Source organism: Dromaius novaehollandiae, chromosome 6, assembly GCF_036370855.1.
Source record: "Dromaius novaehollandiae isolate bDroNov1 chromosome 6, bDroNov1.hap1, whole genome shotgun sequence".
Lineage (NCBI taxonomy): Eukaryota > Metazoa > Chordata > Aves > Casuariiformes > Dromaiidae > Dromaius > Dromaius novaehollandiae.
The window spans coordinates 27,535,301-27,558,920 of record NC_088103.1 but is presented as its reverse complement, the minus strand read 5'-3'; the positions used below and the strand labels follow the sequence as shown (position 1 = coordinate 27,558,920).

Sequence of the window (23,620 nt, the reverse complement as noted above, 5' to 3'; positions counted from 1 at the left end):
CCATGCTGCAAATCCACTCTCAGGCTGGAAGAAAGTTGCCCTAACACACTTGGTTGCTGTACGCACCCACATGAGCCTTCAGGACTTGTGGGGCATATTCCCATGGCTCTTAATGTCTCCTGAGCATTTGTCTCCTTTCCATGCACCTGTGTGGAAATTCTGGTTTGCCTAGTTAGAAAAGGGAGCCTCTTCTGCTATGGCTGTGATCTAGCTTTGATCAGCAGCCTTTGCTTGAAGCACAACAAAGACCTGTTTGGCTGTTGCCACTCTTACAACTCTTGTTTCGTCTGATGTAGGGCAAAAGTTGCTGCAAATTGGCAAAGAGCAAAAGATGGTTTGGAGGACCTTCTGGCAGTGTATTGAAGCCACTAGTAGGTGTCAGTGTGGTTTGCTAAGAGATTGTGCAGAATGCGTGCAGTATAGAGGAAAAGAGATTGCTGATCCACGTTTTCAAATACCAAAATTTCCCCTCTGCTGACTGACCTCGAGAAAGCCTGTCAGCAACAGGAGATTCAGACTATGGTGTCATGCACACCTAGGAAAACCAGCAGAAGGTCAAGAATTTCTGCATGAAGAAGGTCACTTTACTGGAGTTTGCCCCAGGCCACACAAAAAGCAAAGGCAATACAAGCCCAGAAGCAGGTTGCTGTTGTCTGGAGGAGCTGGACAGCAGCAGGTCAGTGACTAATTGCTTTGGTGTTGGTGAGCTTTCTGTGCTGTGGGAATGGAATTTTGCAAGGCAATGCTTGGGGCAATCCTGCCATGTGCGATAGAAATTGTGGATAGTCACAAAATACAAATGTGCTTTTACAAGCGGCCATCCTGAACTGTGCTGTGACCACTGGTGTGATCCTGAGCTTTACGATCTGGCTGTACAATGTAAAGGTGAATATGTTAGCTGGCAGAAGAGACACTACCTATGTAGAGGCCTTTGGTCTGTCCTGTAGGAGACATACAAGCATCAAGAGGGGATGCCTTGGAAGGGTACATCTGTAGCATCCCAGTATGCAAAAATGGCAACAAATGCTGCAGACAGGACTTCCCCTGGGAAACCTGCTGGGTCAGCATTTTGTGCAACACTTCCCTTTATTTCAGTGGGAACAAGTCCACTAGCAGAAGAGATCTCTCAGGATGAGATATTGTTTACCCCTCAGCTTCTTTATTTCTTGTTTAAATCATATCTAAGTCAGCATGTTCTTGAAAAGTGGGGTTATGTCTGCTGAAGATTAGCCACTTCAGAGGAACTTTTATGGTCTTTCTGATAATGCCATTAACTGGGAGGGAAAAATTCTAATCGCCTATGTGTGTTTGTCCATTGCCAGTGGGTGGAGAGTTGGTTGTTTTAAGCATTGTTTTGCTAGCAGCTCCCTGGCAATTGGCCTAAGGCAGAAAGAAATGAGGCCCCTGCTTTTTGCATCAGCACAGCCTCAATTCCATTAGCCATCCGCGGTTGTGTTCTGAGTGACTGCAGTGCTTAGCCCCAGTAACAACTGTAAACTTTCTTTTTCACGAAACAGCGTTATTGCCACAGTGAGAAGTACTGTGTATTACACACCATCATGTTTAGAAGATTCATTGGTTAATCTATGAATAACCAGATATAAAAGGAGACTGCTGTAAGAGTGCTATACTGTGCAAATTCTAGCAAGACCAATCCCTAAACTTAAACCTAGGAGCTGAAGGATATTCTGATCAAAGTTTGGACTGATACTACTACCATCAATAGTGTGTTGCCATTAATATCAGCAAGGTTTTATTTTTCCAAATTTGCCAACGTTCTGCAATGGGCTTACAATACATATTCTTTTATGTTTCAACCCCTTTCCTGCATTACTGTGACAAATGGCTTAATTTTTGTAAAAATGAAGTCAGCAAGTATTGAGTCCTCAGTGACAGTTCATTTATTTACTGCTGCCAAAATTGTGCTTGTAAAGCTTCAGTCACTTCACTGAAGAAAATAATAATGTTTGTAACTATTTAGCTTGAATTTTTGTAGAACTCTGTGTTCTGTCTACAAAGGATCTGACTCTTTACAGACTCAGCAAAAGGCCTGGTGTCTTCAGCCTAAGCTGTAGCAGCTGGTGTTTTCATCCTGATTCTTCCTAGTTCAAAGTCCAGAGTGTTGGCTAAGATGGCAGGCACACTGTCTTTTAAAAATACAGTGAGGGAGTCTTTAATTTCATGGTGCAATAGGAAGAAAATTTAGGCTTATGAGAGGCAAGGAGGAGGAAGAAATAGTTGCAGTAAGACCTATTTAGAAGTCATGAGAACCACTCCACTCCTATCAGTGAGCATTTTGGAAAATGTGAGCGCAACAGCACTCCCCGAAAAATGTATAAGCTGTATTTTCTCTATCCAGCATGGATTTGTCAAAGAAAAATAGATCAGATTTTGCCATTCTGACGTTGTGGTGACTAATTTCTCTTCAGGATTTAAGATCTCACTCCACTCTTGTCTTCAGTGTTAAAGAATTGAAGAAATATTTATGAGTTAGAGAATTGCTTGTGATTGCATGGTAATGCATAAAAATCATCCAGTCATTTTCATTCAGATATTTCAAAGCATGAAAGAGCGTCATCTGGGGTCAGGAAGAAATCTCTTATAATAGCATGTAAACACAACCACAGTTGGAGTACATAATTTGATACGTTCCTCAGAAGTGTCTAACACTTGTCACTTTGGAGAGCCACACTGAGCTGTGCGGCTTGCTTTGCACAGATGTGCCACTGTTATATGAGTCTTTTGTACATACCCTTGTAATTTTTTTTGTACCCTCAAATTTGTAGTTACCTTATTTTAGATGTGCCTCCTGCAATGTGCCTTGCAGGGGCAGGCACACGTTCTGCTTGTGGGATTGCCTCTGTGTGAGTGTGTGGTTTCTGAGAAAATTTCATTTCCTTTCAGTCCAGATCAGACAACAGTGAAATGATCGGGAGCTTTGCTTAGTGCAGGCAGTTGCACACTTCATAGCTCTGATAGGCTGAGCTTGTTCTGATTTTTTAGATTTGAAATAAATTGGAGAAAGAACGTAAGGCTTGGTTTTCTGGAGCAGAAGAAAGGAGAAGAATAAGGGAAAGCAGTCTCTCGCTGGTGCTAGGCAATCTGTGTAACACACTGGGGAAAAGGCTGTGCAACTTCTTTCTCCTGCTTGTCATCCCTGCTCCCCATCACCACCGGAGACTTCAGGTTTTGTTGCAGAATGTTTTTGTTTGTTTTTTGTTTTGTTTTTCCCCCTGTGCAGGGAAGAGATGGCTTGGGGGAGCATCTGCAGAGAGGGACAGAAGTTGTCTTTTTATCACTCTAAGAAAGATACTGCATAAGATGAACTGCTCCCCAGGAGCTAGTAGCCTGTGTTAGGTTTTGAAAGGAAGAGTTTGTGTGCTGTGTTTGCGTGCCCCGTAGCTCTGGAGCTCAAGTTTGTGCAAATGGAAGAAACTGGACCACAAATATCCGTAGACTCCCAACGCCTTCAGATTCTTCTCCAGCAGGAACTTTCTTCTTCCAGTCAGAAGCTGGTGCCAAGGTGCCAGATATTTGTCACTTGGCAAGCAAAACAATGTTAGTGTCAGCAGTGGCTGCTTGTTTTTCAAGAAGCAAAAGCATACCTTAAATTAACCTGCTTCATCAACAGGTATTGCCTTAGGAACACACTGAGAGCTCCACCAGAGAAGAAGCTGTTGCATCATGGTGCCATTTCTGTCATGACTGAGATTTTGAAGCGAACATGTTTGCTCTACACAGTAATCCCCTATCAAGAAACATTATTTGAGTCAAGAGCCATGAGGGTTTAATCGACTTCAGCAAACTGTTGCTGATTTGACAGTCCAACCCCTGAAGCATCTTTGGAGATAATTGGAATATAAGTACTCTAGCATTCACACGCAGGGTGAAGCACACAAGCACACAAGCAGAGGCAAAGTGCTGTCATGCAGCTCCTGGCAATAGCTGTTTTAGCAGTTGTTCCTCAAGTTAATTATTGTTACTCAGTTTCTATTTGGAATGGGGTCTGCTGGCTTCCTAAACAAGCTTGTGACCATGTCGGAGATGTTTCCTCTCTCTCTCTGCCAGTTAGTAGGAGCTGATACAAAGAAATTCCAGAACAGTGACAGTGCAGCTTGTCAATAGGGAGCCTATACACAGCTGGGGGTATGTTTCACAGGGCCCTGACACCTCGCAAGTGAGGGAGCCAGCACGATCTCAGTTAATGGGTGCTTCTTCTTTCATGGAGCATATTAAATGAGCTGGAGGGAATGGAGCCTGAGCTGTGTTGGTGCAAGGGAGATGCTACGTCCTTGAAAAATTAATCTGCTTAGTGGCTGCACGTTATGTCTGGGCCCATCCCAACTCTAAAGATTGGGCTGCTGTGGTAGAGATGGCCTTCCCATAGCTGTGCATGCAGCTTAGCCAAGATAAAGCTGTACTTCACGACCACAGTGAGCAGCACATCACTGGCATCATAATAGTTTACTCTGTGAAGTTTCGAGTCCTTGAAAACAAGAAGGCATGAGAGCATTTGAGTGCAATTACAACAAATGGGTTTTTAGTGCCAGAGGTGTAACTTAAAAATGGCTGAGCCTTTTTTTTTTTTTTTTACTGAAACTTCTCACAGTTCAGCCCGAGGCAGATAAAGCACATAAAAAATTTCAGCCTACGTAGACTTAGACATTGCAAAGTGCTACGTAATTGAGAACAGGTTTTATAAGCAGGGATTTAAGGTGACGTTTGTGCACAGTGCTACTTGCTCTTACTTTAAGAGCACTTAAAATTGTCTTTCTCCTTTTCTTTTGTATTACATCTTTTCTTTTGTTTACAGTGGTTCCTGGAGTGTGAGATCAATTTTATAGCATGTGACAGACCTGGAATATGAACTTGTTCACTGTCAAGGTTTCGGTTTATTTGAAGTGATCCGTAGGATTAACAAGTTTTTCAGTTTACTTTTTTGAGTAATAGGTAAGTCTAGAGCAATACTGGTCACACATATACCAAGATAGGCATCTTCAGATAGGAGTTAAAAAAAATGAGTCAAGCTAACCTGCTACAAATTTTATATATAAAAGAATAAATCAAATCTTCTTTAATATCATGTAGTTTTGATAATTATACACTTCATCCTGAAAACTGAAATACAGTACTAGTCTTATATTTTTAATGGTTTTCTGTAGTCTTTGTATCAGTACAAGAAAAGCTGTGCCTCTCTTCATGTTAAGTCTTGTCAAACTTTTTGTATATGAAACCACAGTTCTGAGGTTTAAGCTCTTTGGTGCTTCTTTAAAGCAGTTTATGGCATCTGAAACCCCAGAAGGTGTGTGTGTTTGTGTGTGTGTAGTGGGAAGAGAGCAGATCACAGGGCCTTTGAATTAGTTTATAGATAGCAGTGGCTTTAGCCTGTCAGCCTGCCTTTGCATCATCCTCTGGGATAAGGTCTAAAATCTGGGATCTGAAATCAGTTAGGGACTCCTGAAAATCCCCTCCAAGGACTATTAGTTGAAAATTTGATCATCATCTACTTGTAACTATCACTAAACCTGCTGAGCTTAAAAGTGTTTAATGGAATTAGGCATTTATGTTTGACTGAAAAGTCAATGAGAATCTAGTGCACAGTTGTAAATCCTGCCTTAGAAAAACACAAACCATGTCAATTTATGAGCTGGACTTATACTGTACAGTAGGAGATATTTAAAATTTCACTTTCCTCACTGCAACAACCAGATGAAAACTGAATATGAGAAACTCCTCAGACTGATTACAAACTGTGGAAATAAAACACCCTTCGTCTGCAAAGGAGTTTCTTTAGGAAAAAGTGGTGTTATGCTAACCATGGGAACTGAAACAGAATAAAATGATTTTATCTAAAGCTCATTTTTTATTTGTTCTCTGTGTAATACTAAATTCTCAAACCTTAGTTTTTCTTTATTTTGTAAGCTTTTTTGAGTGTGATCATGAATTGACTCTCAACTTCCAGACTTTATATATATATATGTGTGTGTGTGTGCCCACGCATACATAGTTCCATAGTTCCTGTTAGCTTTTTCTATCTTTGTCTCCCTTTCCTTGGCTCTTCAGATTTTTCTTACTGCTTTTTGTGTTCTTAAGTAGCCTAAATGGAGCATTTCAAGGTCAGGTTCCTATTTCCAGCCATCTTTCCCTTCTGTTAAAGGATTATCCAGAAAAAATAGCAGGAAAGCGGTAGAGTTATTGGGTGTACCCAAGTTCAAACTGCATGCCTTAGGTGGTAGGTTGACGCAAGATTCAGATATGATAGACTGGGTCTGTTTCTAGCAATCATGACCTTGGAAACTTTTTGAGGGAGGAGGGAAGGAGGGCTCAGGACAGAGGTTCAGCATTAGCTGGAATCAAAGGCAGTGACTGAGGAATTGAATTAGGTTTCAAGTGACTATTCCAAGTGTTCTCAGTGACCTTTCGCTTGCTTACTATTGTCTTTTGTGTCTTTTAGTAATCCAAAGATTGAGGCTATTTTTTTCTTGCTTTACAGAAGAAGATTCCCCTAATATAGCTGCTTTTAATCTTGACAGAATTCCTTCAGCTCATTTTTCGCCTTCTTTCATTAGCAGTGAGATCTTAGATCTCCAAATCTGATGCTCACCTTTAAGACAACCATAAAAAACAGGTCTGGGAAGATGAATCATTGCAATTGTTCTTTTCAGCTTTGGATGCAAGTTTTTGTCCATTTGTCAAGATCTTTGTTGCTGCTTGTCTGCAGTTAAAGGCTTTCTGTCACTACTTGCTTTAGTACTGAGGGCAAATATGTCATTTGGGCCTTAGCATTGCCCATCAGGCACCCCTTTGATAATGCAGCCTTGGAACTGCCATTCATCTCTCCACACACCCTAACAGCACGTGCATGGCTAACAATTTCATCCTTACTGAAAACTGCACCCTACCATCCACACCAAAGCAGTAAAAATGGGTAAATGTATACACATGTGCATATACACTTATATGCAAGCATTCGTAACGGTTTAAATTTTCAGTGCTCCCACTATACTGATGATACACAAGCACATCAGTAAGCATAAGTGTACAAGAAATGGGGGAAAGGGAAACTTGCTTTGTGAGCAGGGGGGAGATTCGAAAAACGCAGGTTCTCTTAAATCAATTCAAATATTATTCAGCCTGTTGTACTGAACATGTATTTCATGTATGAACATACTTGATCCTATTTGCATGTTCATGTGTGTATGTATTATAGAGGAAGGCAAACCAGAAGGAAAAGGAAGCTGCCAACGTTCAGCGGAACCTGACAGCAACTTTGCTTGAGAATAAAGAAATTCGACCCTTTATGTACAATGGGACAGGAACATCTCCTAGCAGAAAGTCCAGTCCTGCTCCCCGGTCTTCACACAAAGAAAGGGAATCTGAAGCTTGGCTCCACAAATGTCATCCTTTGATGAAGGTCATGCTTGTGTGAATGAAGTTCTGGGCAAAAGAGCAATTCTGAAGTTTCCTCTTTGGAAACAGTTTTAGAAAGAGACAGATGCAACTGATCTGCGGTTACAGGTTCTTTGAACAGGAACACACAGCAGGGCAGTTAAATTTGGCATATTGGCAGCCATGTGTTTTGCACTTTCCAGTGAACACATGCCAGACTAAGATGGTACTGAAAGGAAGGATTGTTTGGTCAACAGGGTTTTGCAGTGTGGATTTTAATTTCTGCTGCTGTTGTGGTGCCCCATCTGACCATTGGCAAGCTGCTTATCCCAGTCTTTCAGTGTTTGTTCTTCTCTGTTTCAGGAGGGAGCCTGGAAGGATGACAATTATTAAGGATTAGGAGGTGGCATGTTACTCTGAGGTAAATGCCGTACAAATGACAGCAGCAGATGGCTCCGAGGCCATCTGAAATGCAGTTACAGGAGCCACTTGAGCAAACAGCTTATGACAGCATCACTGCCAGCTTAAACCAGTCTGGGCGTAGAAGGGAAAGCATTCGTGCTCTGGAGCTAGCAGTCTGGAGCTATTCTGTTCTCTTGAGGCAAAGAGATCTATCTGTGCATATAAAGTGCTTTACAAAGGCACCTAGAGGCAGGGCTGGCAAAGCACCGATGTCTGCTGGGATCTGCAGCCCTTCTGGTGGTGAGCAATAGCAGAACAAGTCCCTGAATCCTTCCAGGCCTTCACGGTTACTGTATGTACTTGTGTGGTCGCTGTCACATTTCACAATCTTGAAAGTGTTTGCTGTTTCTGCACACCTGTGAAGGAAACAAACAGTGCTGCCAATGTGTTTTACAGCTAGGGACAGAATCTAGTGCAGCCCATACAACAATATGCTGGAAGTCTGCAGCAGAGCAGGTAAACGAATGCGGGGGGACCCCAAGTAATAGGTCAATGCTGAAGCTGTTGGATTATTCTTCTCCAAAGTTAAGCCCCCTGCTTCTCCCACATACGTTGAGGTGCTTGCACTCTGTGTTTGCAGATGGTTTTGTTTTTCCTTCTGTCTAAAGCTGGAAGTAGCTCTGAGCAGAAGGGCTGGAATGTCTGCCCTTGGCAGGCCTGAGCTGAGCAGTGGTGGTCTCTGAGGGCCAGTCTTGTTTGTACAGGAGCTTGATTAAAGATGTGTGAGAAGTTCTGTTCAAGGGATGGAAAGCCCTTGTCTGTGTTTAAAATGCTTAGCAGAGAGTTTCTTCCTCTGCCATGGTGCTGAGTAGCCAGAGCCCTGTTTGATTTACACAGTAGAAGTGGCGCCTGTGTACCTTAGGGCTAGAGTCTAACAGCTGTGATAGCACAGGCTTGGGCTCCATTAGTGGCAGAAATGAGGTCTGACTGCAGCATTTGAAAGCAAACTTCATATTGCTATGATAGGTAAAACTAAAATTCTGTATCTAAATATTTCAAGGCAGAGAGGTTTAAAATTGTTTTCTAGTTGCTGAAGACCAGCATGTTTGAATTCATACAGTGTTTGCATTGCCAGCTCACATCTGAATCACAGAAGGAGGTCCTGTTTTGGGTCTGAGCCCAGAAAAGAAAGTATTTGTGAATTTCAGGTTAAATTCTGGACTTCTGAAGAATGTGGGGAGTTTTTGTTTGTTTGTTTATTTATTTAAGAAGATATGAGGATTTGAATTTAGCTGCTTCTAGTTCTTGTGGATGCTGAGACTCTCAAAACCTGTTGGCTGTTACAACAACATAAAGAGACAAGTCTGAACTCTGCCCTTTAGGGAACTCTCTAGCTCTGCTTGTTGCCTCAAGGATGCAGTGAAAGATGCCAGCAGTGTGGGGAAAGGAACACGGTTAAAACGCCATAAAAGAAAAAATTGGTTATAGGTGGGTCTACCTGCTCTGCCTACTGCATTTTCATCCCACGCTAACATATGTGGTTTTCTTTAAAAAGCAGTTCTGAAGTATGTTCTGTTTTCTGAGCTAGTGTCCATGCATGGAGTAGTATTTCCTTGTACTCGTGTGGCTAGTCATTACTGTCTCTCCCACAGGCAGCTTGTTAGGATCATGACCTTGCTCCTATTTAAAGTATCAGTGGGGGAGAGCCAACCACAAAGGAGCTGCCTGTGTAGTTTTTGGCAGCGTCTCAGGCCTAGGTTCTGCTATGTGTACAGGAATTTTTTCCCATCCTGTTTCTTCTTAGTTTTTACTTTTTACAGACTAATGAAAATATAAATATTTTTCCCTAGACATTTGCATGAAAAAGGCCCAAGAAGGTTGAGAAGGCAACTGGCTGGTCCAAAGTAACGTCTTAGGGCAAGGGGAGTTGTAGTTAGGTCCCTGTGGGGCAGCGATTCAATGGGAAGATGCTGAGGCACCTCTTCTGTTCAAATCAAGTCATCACTTCCGTTAAGTTCAGTCAGAAGAAGCCTTGATCCTTCTCTGCTTATTACACTTTCTATGGCAGTCTTTGCATGGCTTAATCCAGCTGTTCTGACCAAATTTGCAGTCATTAATTCATTCTAAACTAAGACTCTGCTCTCTTCTTGTCCTTTGTACCTGGGGTGGACGAGACCTCAGTTGAGTCCCTTAAATTTAAGAACAGGGTCTGTGTTGTATCCTGACTGAGCTCAGTTGTTTTCTGGCAATGTGACTCATACAGCACGTGTTTTTTTGACAAACTGTTTTGTTCCTTTGAAGAACTAGCTGAAGATCAGGCCATCTCTCTGGTAAAGATGGTACTGATGACCCAGGTCCTGAGCCCTTGTCTCTGAGGTGTGCTAGGGGCTGTGAAAAAACTCTTTCTTGCCATCATATCTCCTGTAAGGCATTTTGTTGTGGAAGGGCATGGTAATAGGTCTGCAAGGTAAGGTAGAAGAAAAGTAGAAAGTAGAGTCTACTTTCACCTTGAGGCTGAGTATGTTGCTAAAAGAATTAGGCTGTGACAGGAATTTCACATGCTGTGATTTCCTACTCTGACAGTGCTGTACATGAAGGATAAAGTGTGTCCTTCTTGCAACAGAGTATGATGGAGCATTGATTTATTTGGATGCCTGCATCCTAGGCTCAAGCTAGAGCTTCAAGTTGCTGAGCCTCTGACTTCTTTTCTCCAAATCCTCAAAACTTCGATGGCTGTAGGGGCATACTGCACATGTGCACATGTGCTTTTGTGCGTGGGGAAGCTCTAATACACTGGAGTAAAGCAAGACAGCTCATTTTGCAAGACTGGGACGTATCAAAGTAAAGTTAGTCAGTTGGCGGCTATGAATGTCCCAGCTGTAAGATTTCTATCTGCTGTGTTAAAGATAACCACAAGCATTGGTGGTAACAGTAATAAGGCTGTGAAGGGAACCAAAGGGATAGTTGATGGTCAGCCAGAAGGATGCATGTCTGCCTGAGGTGAAAGGGGCCAAGCAGTACTACCTAGAGACTGAAATAAAATGAAGTGTCAGTTATGGGGTGAGCTGACTCCTTTGAGGGCTGGTGCTCAGCTGCCTTTCTGCCTATCTCATTTCACTGCAGCACTGAGATCCCTAAAACTCTGTCACTCAACAAGGCCAATGGGAAAGTGGGATAAAAACAGATTCTTGAGAACAGAAGTGGAGAGAGACTCTGGAGAAAGGCCTCCCATGAATTTGGGCTTTTTGGGCAGAAAGAGGGAGAGTGGGAATAGATGAAGAAATGAAATTGTGGAGCCTTTGGGTCTGGTAATGCAGAGACATGCTAATCTCTCAGGGCCTGGTAGAGTATCCAAAGCAAAACCACAGGTCCAGGTTGCCCTCTGCTCCTGTGTTTGGGGTTGTGCATACCACAGCTTGGCGTTCAGTACCTGCCTCTTACAGCTGTTCTGCTTCATATGTCACATGGGATGTAAATTGTTTGGTAAATCCAAAACGGAAGACTGGCTGGGAGGTTGACATGAAGAAGGAATCAGGATTGGGATATATGTGGGGAAAGAAGGTCCTGGCTTTTGTTTCTCATGCAGCGTACCTAGGCCCAGGCCCCTTGTCTCTGTTCATTACCAAAAGATTGCTTCAGTTTCAATAAATTGCTTCTCGGAGAGCCACAGAATTCTTCCAGCCGGATCTCATTTTACCCCTTTTGCTTTGCAAAACAGAGCATGATCCATGAGTGTGTCTAGGCCAGGAAACAATTAATAGTGAGAACAAGTACTTCCTTGGTTTGCTGCTTTCCCTGGATTAACTAGGATTTAGGAGACGCACAGTCTATGTACATTCAGTCAGTTCCCTAGAAACCACCACATACCAGCGTCTTGCTCTTATCTCTGAACTCCATGAACAAGCAATCTCAGCTGCTCAGCACAGATTGGCAGCTCTCACTTGTCCAATAGATACTAAAAACCATGTCAGCCCGGAAATGACAGTGACACAACAACGAAGACATTATCTCCATGGCAAAGTCAAAGGCAGTTTCCATGGTGATGGAGAAGCTCCAGGCCGCTATTGATGCAGCTGCTGTGTTGGACGGGCTCTGTAGCCTCTTTACAGAGACCGCTCCAATAAAGCTATTATGTGCTTCAGTAGTCCTTGTTAAGTTATATCTAGCTTTGGGACATAAAATGAGGACTGAGGGATGAGGGGAAGGTTTAAACTGACTGGAGTGCTGAGCTAAAAAGAAAACGGAAATAGAAGGGTTCAGGTGTTGCCAGTCTTGAAGCATCCGTAAATTACAAGTGTAAAGGGCAGCTTGAGTGCATCTAATATTCTGGTTAATGCTTTCCTGTGGTATTGCCCACCAACATTAATGGCTCCTAAAGTTTTTATTTCAAGTGGGAGAGTCAGGTTTATGTCCCCAAGTCTTAACTCCTCTTCAAAATATTACTCCTAGGTTGGATCCAAAATCAGAATGGGTGTCTCTTTCCATTTTGAGACTAAAAATGCCCAGGGATTTGGGGAAAATGCATCATCTTGAGACTTCTGCGTCTCAAGTGCTAAAGTATCTCACAGTTCCCTTGCCCCCTTCTTCTGGGAAATAACCTCTCCTTACCTCAGCACAGCTATGTGAAATTCTTTTAGAGTTCCTCTTGCAGGGTCTTACAGCCTGGGCTCTCCCTTTGTTTGTTGGTAGGACAACAGGCACAATGTCTCCAGATTCCCGCATTCGAACTACGTGTTTTTTTACATCAGCTTTGATCCTCTATCCGCCTGTGCTTTGTGGATGCTGCAGCACATCAATAGGAAGCAGGTGTAAAAATACTCAGTTAAAATGAACATTTGATGATTTTGATCCAGGCTTTTGGCGGTTTTAAAGATCAGTTGCTCTCTTCTGAGCTAGATGCTAAGAGATTTGTGTTCTGTCTTTCAGGTGGTGCAGGGGACCGTGAAAAGATGCCTGTCAATCCTGAAGCTTTCCTGCTCATGGCTAATTCCCAGAATGAAATGGAAGATTGGGTGAAAGCCATCCGACGGGTTATATGGGCTCCGTTTGGTGGAGGTATTGCAAATAGCTCACATGCACATAAATTAAAACATTTGCCTCAAGGTAAAACATATTCTTGTGATACTAGGATATGTGTAACACTGTAAAATCATTGAGATGCCTAGATAAGCTCTTGGTTGTCTGGGTGTTTTACAGACAGGGGTTTTGGACTGTTTTTTCTGCCAGGGATGGAGGGGAGGGCACATCCAGACTATACAACTGACTCCTAGTCAGAAGCGGGTGCTGATTTCTAACATTGCACTATTGCTAGTCCTCAGTGTTTTACAGCTATTTATTATGTGTTCTGTAGGTCTTTCTTATCCTTGTGGAAATAAAGGAGTGTGTCCAGTTTTCTCTATTTTCTGCATCACAGATAGATACCCATCTTTAACTTCCATACAGCCAGAGGCAGCAACACTTTTCATCTGGTTCTTTTAGGGCCCATTTGGGAAGAGAGTTAGCATGAGTGGGTGTTGCCTGAAGAAAAACAGCAGGGTCAGGCTGAGCGAACACCTGTGAGAATACAGCTGTTGACAATTCCTGTATTTAAAACAAACAAAAAATTCAGACTCCCAATATTGATGTTATAGCAGAATGTTCAAATTCTCAAGTCGGTAGATTAGATAGGAGGTGTTTTTACAGTTAGGCATAGAGCAGGAGTGCATAAATGTTTTCTGCTGGGTATGCTGCTGATGGCTGCAGCTCCTGGCTTTGTACTGGACCCTGGACCCTTTGAGTGTGTGCCTTGTGTGGTACCGGTAGAGTTCATGCCATTACATGCAGATAATGATATCAGCCTCTTTTGGGAGGTATAGATAAAAAGTGCCAAATAAGGGTTAGGTAACACTGTTACTTTCGCTGAAATGAAGTTGCTGTTTTTCCTGGGTCTAGAAAAAAAAAAAGTAACCTTAATGCAGTTGAAGAGACTGGAACACTGCAAGGTCACTAAGGAGACCCAATGTTTATTGGTATCTTTTATCCTGTTTTTTAAGTGACTCGTGTGATTTTGAGTCTCTGCTGGCAGTTCTTGGTTCGTCTGGAGAAGATACAATCTCCACTGATGATGTCATTTTTTCCTAGGCCCTTCTTTCACTTAGTGGAAAGGGTGTATAGAGAAAAGGCAGCTTGTACATGTTTCTAAGAGGTCCCATGAAGTGCTGTTGTGTTATGTGTAGAGCAAGCCCTTTTCATTAGTGGAAACTGATCTGTCATAATTTCTCCTCAAACATGAGTATGTGCTTGTTTTGCTTTCCCTCTGAAGTACAGTCTACAGTGGAGGGTCTTCTATATGCTGAGCCCAGTGCAGGACCCTGAAGTTCCTCCTGCAGAAATTTCAGAATCTCAGAATTAGTACTTCTATAACCACTTACAGCAGCCCTTATAGTGTGTTTTACAGCTTTGTTGTGTGCATCAAATATATGCTGTGAGGAAAAAGGAGACATTCAGTGACTGCAAGTGGTACAAGTTTCAGCAGCAGCCTCCTTCTTCAGGGCACAATGTTGTCAGTGCTGCTGGTATCTGTGCAAAAATTTGTTCATGGTGTTTTGTCAATCTCTTGGAGTAGCTCCAGGCCAAACATCTTTTTTTAAAGTATTAGGAAATTAAATAATTAACAGTCCTAATATTTTTAAAAACAAAAAAATGAAAATGACACAAAACCAGAGAAGCATTTCTTTCTATTTTTTGCTTCTTTATGAGGGCAATATTGTGCAAATTAATCTGCTCTTTTTCTCTAACCTTCTTTGCAAAGCAGATGGAGAAAATTTTGGTTTTCCTTTTAAATGAGAGCAGATATTCTTACTGGAATCATTTGATTCCAGGAATCTGAAGCTCTAAGAACTGTATGAAATATCAAAAAACAGAGAATAAAATTAAGAGAGCGTGGAAGCACAAAAATATAGAGGGAAATAGGACAGCTGCTGTTCATTGGTGTATTCAGATGCTGCAGGCTTGATCCGGTTCCTGTTGATGTCAGTGTAAAGACTGCTACTGATGTTGATGAGAGCTGGCTTAAGCCCTGTAGAAGAGAATCACTGCAATTTGCAGAGTTGGAAAGAACTGCAATTGTGTACTGAGGTTTATCCTTCTGCTGCTTTATCTATCTATGGATAAAAACTACTCAAGAACATAGCTACATCCTGGGCTGTCAGCCTGGCCTGAGCTCTCTGCCCCAATATTCAGATATGCCAGTCTAAAGCTAGCGTAGCTATATCTGCTCTGCTCTGCTGTCAAAGCTATGTAAACAGATTCTTATGCTATGGTTTCATGGCTACCATGAGCTGACTAAAGTGCTAGCTGCTGCCAGAAGGAGTAGTCTTTCCCCACCTTGCAACCATGTGTCCCCACCATGTTTTGTTTTCCTAGTACTACTGATTATGCAGCTGTGCAATAGGAAATGATCTGGCAGAAAAGTGACATTAAAAAAAATATATTTTTTAGGTGGGTTGGCTCCCTGGCCCAGATTACCATGCAGCTGCAGGAATAGCAGTTTCAGCTTGACAGGGACAGTGGGGAGAGATGATAGGGTGGAGGAGAGATAATGGGGTAAAGAGGAGCTCGCTTGTTCCTTCTAATTGCAGCCCACACTTAAACTGGCTTAAAAGAACCATGAAACTGCATCCTGAGTCTATTTTCGCTTCACCAGGTATTTATAGGAATCCCAGTCACTAAGAAATAGTTAAGACTTTCAAACCTTTGTTTTCAGATGATTTTAGCAGGTTTGGGGAAGTGATCAAACCTACTCCTCTTCCATTAGCATCAGAGCAGAGCAATTTCTTTGTATGTGAAATCCCAGCTCAGCTCAAATGTGGGAGGACTGTAAACATAGCTGTCTCTGTGCTTTAATTGAATAATTTGAACTTTGCTTTGCTAGCACTGCTAATTTGAGAGCCAAGTCTTATCTATCGACACTTTTTAATATACGAAGCTAAAGGAATCGGGGAGGGGGAGGAATTAAAAAGCAGGCTTCATTATTAATATGTAAATATCCAGCCCTGGAGAAGGTTGATATGATGTAAAAATGAATTATGCCAAGATAAAAGGGGAGGTTTAGCCACACTTTAATCTTTGCTGATGTATTGAAGAAACTTATAAATCAAAAAGGCTGAGGGTATCTTCTTACGTGTTGATGCGGGCGCAAGAACTATGCTTAAAGGTGAACAGCAAAGGCTTCTTAAAATGAAACAGAAAACTCCCCAACACTGCTGAAGATCCCAAATCATTAATAAGAGACACATTTAGACTTAAAAGCCATATGGAATGTATGCTTTGAAATACACTTCAAATGTGGCCTTAAAATAAAATCCAGGAGTTCCTAAGTCTTTTGAAGAAGAGCTATCTTGTTTATGGAGAATATGATTTCTAACAAGTTTCCCTGAGTTTCAGGTTCCTGAATTCTTGAGTCTACTCCATCTCATTCAGACCAGAGAGTTGAAAGTTAACTATATGTTTTGATTTTGTCTTAGAAATAGTTTCCTTCAATGGCTTGATAAAAGTGTGGTTTGCAGCACATTCTGATGGAAGGTGATTAAAACTGTTCCCTCTGATCCTTCCTGACTCCACAGGGGACAAATTTTGTTCTGAGTTTACACCACTGAAGCTCATAGAATTTTTCTGTATTTACACCTACAAAACTGAGGCAGAGCCCTTACACAGTGAGTCTCAGCACACCCAGGCTAACACACACGTCTAGAATTGCAAACACACATCTAGAATTAGCACCTTGCCTTTCTTCTTTACTACCAAGAAAGCCCTTTTTTTTATCTGGAGCATCTCTTTGTGCCCTACAGTCATGCTGTTCTGTGGCAGCTCTTTAATACAGTGTGCTTGTAGCAGTGCCACAGTGCTTCAAGTGTAGGACTCCTGGCTGTGAGCTTGGGTGAGAGTGAGACCACCTGCATCCTCCCAAAGTGGATATGTAAAAGTATTTGATGTGGTGGTTTTAGGGGAAGGGAGTCATTATCCCCTCCGTAAGTGTGCAGAGGGGCTGCACTTTCAGTCCAAAGAAATACAGCTACTTTTAGGACACCCCTTGCCATCTGTTCACCTCTCAATTGGTGTACCTTCTTCATTTTTGTCTTGCGGAAGACATAAAACATAATGTATCTGGAATTGAATTTTGGGTCACGAGATACAAAAGCTGAGTTTTTGCTGCCTGAGTTAAAAGCCAAGAGGTATAGCTCTCTTACTGATCAGCACTGTGTGGGGAGACAATCATTCTGTGTTAATTTTTGTGTTATGCTTGTGTTTCTTTCCCTCTGTTTACGTATTCATTCTTGCCACGAGCAGTTCCCCGCTCCTCTGCCAGAAATGCATGTCACAGCCCCTTTCTTTCCTCCATTATTTTATCCTAATTCTTCCTTCTCCTTCTCCTAAGTTTTCATCAGTTCATCAGTGATGGAGGGAGGTGAAGCAGTTGAAAGGGATGTGCATCCTTTAAGCAAATAAGAAGAGCTTTACCCTGAGACGGAGTAATTATTCTGGAGGAGCTCTTGCTCTGGAGGAATAGTCACTTTTTAACTGGTGGGTTTTAACTGGTGGGAAGAAATGCCCACTGGGAAAGCCACTCTACCATCATTAATTCCAGTCCACTTCTCCATACAGATAAACATGGATACATGGATCCTTTCTACTTCTGCCAGCAGAACGCTGTGGGGAGTGTCCTTGCTGGCATTCTGGGACCATGTCCAGACCATGCCTTGTACTAGGGGAGAGCTAGGAAGTATCTGTGGTGTAATTCACTATCCAGGTTTATGTCTTTGTTGGCAGTGGGCCTAATTAGGGGACCCTCTTTTACATTAGTAAGCAGCTTTTAGATAACATCTGGATGAGAGCAAAACAAGACTATTTTGAAGGGTCATATATTGTACTTAGATGCATGTCCAACAGGATGATGGACAGTTCAGGAGCTAGGATATTATACTAGGATTTGGGAATCTGGGATTCTATTCTTGTATCTGCTACAAACCCTGTGACCCAGCGCAAGTCATTTTACCTATGTTGTGTCTCAATTTCTCCACCAATAAGATGGGAATTTCACAGTGAGACCATCATGAGCACAGAATCACAGACTTATCTCCCTCAGATATGTCTGGGACCTCCATTACTGCTCTTCTTCTGACATATTCTACCATCATGATGCAGCTTTGAGAAAGGGAAAGGCTGTTGTCCTCGTTTTTTTTTAAAGGAGGAACCTGAGGTATTGGGCAATCAAATAACTTGCCCTAGATCACGTTGACTATGCAGAAGAGCAGCTCTGAAGGCATGATTCAGCAAGGCAAATAGCAGGATCACAACTCTGGCCTTTAGGAGAGCAGACTTTGCCCTATTTGGGGCTCTGCCTGGAAGAATCTAGTGGGAAGAGGTGTTCAGGAGAGCTGGTTGTTTTTGGAAGAGCACCTTCTCCAGACTCAAGAATGTTCCATCCCAATGTGCAGAAAATCAAACAAAGGTGACAGGAGGCCTGCATGGATGAACGTGGAGCTCCTCACAAAACTCAGACACAAAAAAGAAGCATACAAGAGGTGGAAGCAAAAACAGGTGAGCTGAGAGGAATATATTGACACTGTCTGAGCATGCAGGGATGAGGTTTGGAAAGCTAAAGCCCACCTGGAGTTGAATCTGGTGAGCGATGTGAAGAGCAACAAGAAAGGCTTCTTTAGATGTAATAGCAGCAAAAGGAAGACCAAGGAAAATGTGGATCCCCTGCTGGATGGGGCAAGGAACTCGGTGGCAAAGGTCATAGAAAAGGCTGAAGTAAGTACTCAATGCCTTCTTTGCCTCAATCTTTACTGAGAAGACTTGCCTTCAGCAAACTCCAGTGGAAAAGTCTAGGGCAAGGAGTACTTCTCCTCAGGAGAGGCAGATCAGGTTAGGGAACACAAAGAGAAGCTGGTTGTACACAAGTCCATGAGACCTGATGGTATGCATTTATGAGTGCCGAGGGAGCTGGCTGTGTGTGAGGCCCCTCTGGATTACCTTTGAAGGGTCCTGGTGACTGGAGGAGGTTCCTGAGGACTGGAAGAAAGCAAATGTCACTCTTATCTTTAAGAAAGGCAAGAAGGAGGATCTGGGGAACTGCAGGCTGGTCAGCCTTACCTCTATCCCTGGAAAGATAATGGAGCAAATAACCCTGGAAATCATTTCCAGACATATTAAGGGCAAGAAGGTGATTGGGAGTAGTCAGCATGGATTTATGAAGGGGAAATCATGCTTGACCAACCTGATAGCCTATTACAATGGCATGAATAGCTTGGTGGATGAGGAGACAGCAGTAGTGAGTGTTTTTCTTGACTTTAGCAAGCCTTTTGACACTGTCTCCCATAATGTCCTCATTGACAAACTGATGAAGTACAAACTAGATAATTGAATGGTGAGGCAGACCGAAAACTAGCTAAACTGCAGGTCTCAAAGGGTTGTGATCAGCAGCATGAATTCCAGCTGGAGGCCAGTCACTAGTGATGCACCCCAGGGGTTGATACTGGGGCCAGTACTGTTTAACATCTTCATTAATGACCTGAATGATGGGACAGAGTGCATTATCAGTGAGTTTTGAGACTATACTACAAGGACTCATCGATAGATGGCTGTGCTGCCCTTCAGAGGGACCTTTACAGGCTGGAGAAATGGGCCAATGGCAATCTCATGAAGTTTGACACAGGCAAATGCAAAGTTCTACACCCATGAGGGAATAATAACCCCAAGCACAGAAAAGGACCTCAGGGTCCTGGTGGACAACAAGTTGAACGTGAAGCAGCAATGCACTCTCACATCTAAGAAGGCTGACAGCATCCTGGGCTGCATTAGGAAGAGCATTGTCAGCAGGCTGAGGGAGACGACCCTTCCCCTCTACTCAGTGCTGGTGAGACAGATCTGGAATGCTGGGCTCCCAAGTACAAGAAAGACATGGACATGCCGGAGTGAGTCCAGCAAAAGGCTATGAAGATGATGAAGGGTTTGGAGCATCTGACATATGAGAAGAAGTTGAGATTGCTGGGATTGTTTAGCCTGGAGAAGAGAAAGCTCAGGGGGTCTTATTAATGTGTTTAAATACCTGTCAGGGAGTAAAGAATATGGAGCCAAACTCACCTCAGTGATGTCTAGTGAAAAGACAAGAGGCAGTGGGCACAAATTGAAATACAGGAAATTCTGTTTAAACATAAGAAGAAGTTGCCTTTTATAAGGGTGATCAAGCACTGGAACAGGTTGCCCAGAGAGGTTGTGGAGTTTCCATCCTTGAAGGTATTCAGAACCTGTCTAGACACAGCCCTGAGCAACCTGCTGTAGTCGACCCTGCTTTGAGCCGGAGGGTTGGACTAGGCAATCTCCAGAGGTGCCTTCCAACCTTAGTGATTCTGTCATTCCTCTCTGACCTGTCCTGAAGAGAGGAGAAAGACTGCACAGTGTTGAAAGGAGCGCTGGGTCCAGTCTCACTCTGAAAGCATGTGCAGTTCTTGCAGCAAAGCAAAACTGTAGCATGTGTAGGGCAAAAGGTTGGGATCTGTGTTCCTCAATGACTTTTGAAAATCCTACCTTTAGAAGTCAGGTAGCTGGTCAACTTCTATGGAGGATTCATAATTTTCATCTCACTTAAGTTCACTCCTTGCATGTGTTTCACCTTTAAGCTGCTGGCAGAAGGCTCAAAGTGACATTCAGTACCAGTGCCCAAGCTTAGCTCAACTCTGAGAGGTTACCGTGCAGCAGCCTGATGGTCCAGAGCATCTTGAAGTGCTGTGTACAGGAGCAGTGTCAGGGCTTGTGCAGTCAGAGAGAGGCAGGTCCCCTGCTCCTGCTTTCTAAATCCCCAGGCAGCAGTATTAATTCTGCAGTTGCAATGTCATATCTTTAGCTGGCATTGACAGTTTAGTTCCAGTGGCTTCTGAGTGACGATGCCATTTGACATTAGGTGAATAAATTTCTAGCCCCTTGTCTGTTAGCTTGGGCAGTCCTGGGTGCCTGAGGGCAGGAATCTAGAGCTGGGGAATCATAGACAACTGATCAAGAATCCTTCTCAATGCCTCTGCTCATTCAGGTAGCAGATGGAGAAAAAACACAAGTAGCGATGGCTTCTTTTACATATGCAGGTGAGCGAAGTAAAGCTCTTAATGAGATTTGCTTGATGAAATATCTTTTGGTTGGGAAATGCTGATTAGTCAACCAAAAATTTGCATGAGACTATTTCAGTTTGAATGAAACATGCACTAGGAAAGGTTTCTCAAGCTCAGGGGAGAATTTCTAAAACAAGCTCTGTCTGAATTGCTCGTGTATTGCAGAGGTTGTGTAACTAACTAAGATCTAAAATCTATCCAACTTCAAGTCCTTCACTCAAAAAACTGACTTTGAAAAGGGTCTTGGGAAAGAGATGATTTCAGGAAGGTGCAATGGATAAAATTACAAATATAAGGAGGAGATGAACAGAGCACAGCCATCAGATTTAAACCAAGCAAAAAAAGATTTTTATGCAGTACACAATTAAGTTATAAAATTTGTTGTTATGCAGTGTTGTGGAAGCCAAAGTAATAAATGGGTTCAAAAGGGGATTAGATGAGTTCATAGAAGATAAGTCCATCTGTGCTATCAAACAAAAAGGTCTGGATGGAATCGTTAGCTTCATATACCCTGTATTGCTAAGAGCAGTCCTGCTTTAGATAAAATATGGGTGGGGCTTGTGCTTTCCTCAGTAGCAGACTGACATCCCTTTCTTTTCTGCTAGCAAGCGCCATGGAGAGACAGTAGTGGCTGTAGATTTGTTATGTTGTTGGTGCCAACTGCTTGTGGCCTATGGTCTGACCATCGCCTCCTGCTACACTGGTGGTTTTCAAGTGAGGCCTTTCCTGAAGTCATTAGGTTCATGCTTGGTGTTTCAAAGCTGACAAGCTTAAAACACTGATGGTTCTCCCTGCAGTTCCTGGCAATGTATGATTAATGGGACAAACATGTTCCTGTGGTGTTTCTCAGCTTGCAGGCAAGTATTTTAATTTCTCTGGGTTATTCCTTTGATTAATGTTATGACAATCTGTGCTTACTAAAGGGGAAAGGTAGCCTGCTCCTTTCAAGTTGGAGTGTTAACTGTTGAGGAGCCAAAAATAAAGAAATTCACCCTGCCTCTCTTTTCCTATTTCCTTTCTCAGAGTTACTCTTCTACCCCTCGTGGTTGCCTGTCTTCTCTCCACTATCATCAGGCAATCAGTCTTGCAGTTTCCCCATCATACCTTCTGAGCTGCAAGTTGGGGGAGGGAACATTCAGCCCTTGACCTCTGCTAGGAGTGTTCCTGAAAGGCTGGCACATTTACTGAAATGTTTTATTCATTTTACAAATTGGGACTAAACGCCATCCCCTTTCCAAGCACAAGCAGTCAGATTCAGCTGCTGCTAGAAATTAGACCTTGCCTTCTGCTTCATGGGTGGCAAAGGTATAAGTTACACTTGTTTTCACTGAGACTTTTATTTAGATAGTGGAGGGTAAAGGTAAATGTATGGGAATTAGCTAGAGGATATTCATCATTGGTCGAGTTTCAGGAAGCAACAAAGTGAAACCTTTTACAGTACCCCAGTAGTAAATTTTACAATTGCAGGTTACAGATTGACAGAGATATTTATGGTGGAGTTGATTTGGATAAGAACCCATCTGTTCCATGTTGATCCTGTTTGTTTGATCCTGCGCTCTAACTTTAATTGTGAATCTAGATCACAGGCCTTGCCAGGTTCCAGGATGGTCAGAAATCCAGGTATGCAGCAGAGATGAGGATCAGCGGCAGTATTCAGACTCTGTGATCCTTGCATCTGGACCCAAGGTTGAGGTCCTAGTTCTGCTCTAGTGCTGAGACTCTGGTGGCAAGTATGCTGTGTCATAACTATTTTATATTTACTAACACTCAGAAGTTTTGTAAAACTTTTATGTGCAGTGTGGAAAGCAATATGCAGCACACGTGGGAGAAAAGTTCTGCCAGTCAGATGCTTTCTACAGACATAGCTTCATTCATGTCTATGGAAGGTCTCTGTTAAATGTAGACAGGCATGTGCAAGAGTCAGTAAATAAAAAGTTCTACAGAATATGTTCTTATGCTGTGGGTAGAAAAAAGTTTTCCAGGACACATTTGCTCAGATTACTGCTTGCTAAATTAAAAGGCATTTTTGGTGCTTTTGATGTTTTGTTCTCCAAATGCTTCTTGTCTTTGTTTAGAGAGAAATAGACCAATAAACGCGTGGGTTTGGTTCTGGATTCAGAATGCTGTGGTTAAGTGATGTTTAGGTCTGTTTATCATCTTTTCTCTGTGAGCAAACAGTTATAATCTCAATTTAGAGCATAAACTGGGCAGAGTCCACTGCAGGGTAATTCACAATGTTGTTCAGTCAGTTCCTTTCCTGACGCGTTTTAGAGAGATGGAAAACCACCGTGCACAAGTTAGGCTGAATCTGTTGTGAGACAAAGATGAGCACTGCTGTTTGCCAGCCTTTCCACCTGGGGCGAGCTGGTTTATCAGTCAGTAAGCAGAAGTCTGTTTATTCTCAAAGGATTTCATTTTACTAGTAAAGGTTGAGTCCCTAGCCAAGAATAGGAGAAAGATATGGGGAAATCATTTTGTTCAGAGGAGGACCTGTCTGAGGTGTTTGGAGAGGGGAGAAACTGGAAGAGAAATTTTGTGTATGGGGATATGCTTGCTATTGAAGGCTTTCCTCTTGGGGTCAGCCCAGTGACTGAGCACCTGTAACCATTTCACTGCCAGCTTTCAATGGATACAAGATGTTCAAGCTGCCTGTGTTTGCCTGGGTTAAGAGATGAGTGTGTTTA

At 42.7% G+C, this 23,620-nt stretch overlaps 1 protein-coding gene across 2 annotated transcripts in view; it reads left to right on the top strand.

Annotated features, from left to right (window-relative positions):
• The window catches only part of LOC112989233 (rho GTPase-activating protein 22), a 64,528-nt gene that overhangs the window by 8,041 nt on the left and 32,867 nt on the right, over window positions 1-23,620 (top strand). Inside the window, exon 2 of one of the 2 annotated variants that reach the window (XM_026110233.2) lies at window positions 12,718-12,894. In XM_026110233.2, the coding sequence (XP_025966018.1) occupies window positions 12,718-12,894 (177 nt within the window). The remainder of the gene's footprint in view (window positions 1-12,717; window positions 12,895-23,620) is intronic. The other variant, XM_026110236.2, reaches the window with a different exon arrangement.